At 40.6% G+C, this 1,304-nt stretch overlaps 1 protein-coding gene across 1 annotated transcript in view; it reads right to left on the minus strand.

The window, feature by feature from the left end:
• The window catches only part of LOC118490439 (DNA-directed RNA polymerase subunit alpha-like), a 3,431-nt gene extending 3,146 nt beyond the window's left edge, over positions 1 to 285 (minus strand). The window contains exon 1 of the mRNA XM_035988080.1: positions 1 to 285. This exon is cut by the window's left edge and continues 150 nt beyond it. Coding sequence (XP_035843973.1) covers positions 1 to 285 — 285 coding nt within the window.
• Positions 286 to 1,304: the final 1,019 nt, after the last annotated feature.

Below are 1,304 nucleotides of genomic sequence, written 5' to 3' on the forward strand. Positions count from 1 at the left end.
TACGATTTCTTTCAAATTCATTAAAATTTCATGTACTGATTCTTGAATACCCATTATGGTAGCATATTCGTGTGAGATTTTCTCAGATTTTGCGCGTGTGATACATGTTCCTTCGATTTCTCCAAGCAAAGCTCTTCGCATCGCAATGCCTATTGTGTCTGCTTGACCTTTCATAAGCGGAGACAGAATAAAGCGCCCATACAAAAGACGCTTACTGTCTGCTGCTGATTCAACACACTTCCACTGTAGTGTCCGAGTAGATACTGTTATTTTCTCTCGAACCATAATAATATTATTTGATCTGATCATTGAATCATTTATTTCTCTTGTTTCTCTTGCTCTCTTGTTTCTCTTGCTATTGAAATATCTTCAATTTTGATTTCTACACACGTCTTTTTTTCGGGGGTCTACAGCCATTATGTGGCATAGGGGTTACATCCCGTACGAAAGTTAATAGTATACCACTTCTGCGAATAGCTCGTAATGCTGCGTCTCTTCCAAGACCGGGACCTTTAATCATGACTTCTGCTCGTTGCATACCTTGATCTACTACTGCACGAATAGCATTTGCCGCTGCGGTTTGAGCAGCAAACGGCGTCCCTCTTCTTGTACCTTGACTTCACTATTTTAGTTATTTTCATTTTAGTTTAGGGTTTGTTCTTTCTTCGACAGAATCCTGAAAAAAAGAAGGGATAATAATAACAAAAATGAAATTTATAACATAACATTCCATAAATTTCAAATATGATTATACGCTGCCCTAAACGGGACTTTTTTTTAATAAATAAATACCTACGCAGAGGTTTATAGAAAAACAAGTCCACGTAGGGACCGATACAAGATAGATGTCCGCGCAGGGACTAAAAGATAAGTCCACGTAGGGACTGAAATGCAATTGTCCACGCAGGGATTAAATTGTAATAGTAAATACAACAATACATAAGGAGACTAATGATCTCGTTTCTTCCTCCCTTTTAGTAGGTTTGCTAGGCCCTTGAGGAATCCACGATTACTCTTACGTTCTTGTTCGAAGTCTCGTTCCACACGGTTTAAACGGTGTAGGATTTCTTCTTGCTCCGGTGGAGAAAAACGTGGCTGCTGCGACGGTTGCTGAACCGGAGGTCTAGGAGGTATTGGATACCCATGAGCCGAGTAATCTGGTCTCCAAGAGGTTCCATGGAGGGCATTGTAATTAGCCGCTACCACGTATGGATCAGCATCGTAGTTATAATTGTAGTGCGTGTGAGTTGGCTGCTCAAACGGATTGTATGCGGTGGAACCGCCATATGCTGGTATAGGGTTAT

The sequence above is a fragment of the Helianthus annuus genome, chromosome 3 (genome assembly GCF_002127325.2).
Source record: "Helianthus annuus cultivar XRQ/B chromosome 3, HanXRQr2.0-SUNRISE, whole genome shotgun sequence".
NCBI classification, from domain to species: Eukaryota; Viridiplantae; Streptophyta; class Magnoliopsida; order Asterales; family Asteraceae; genus Helianthus; species Helianthus annuus.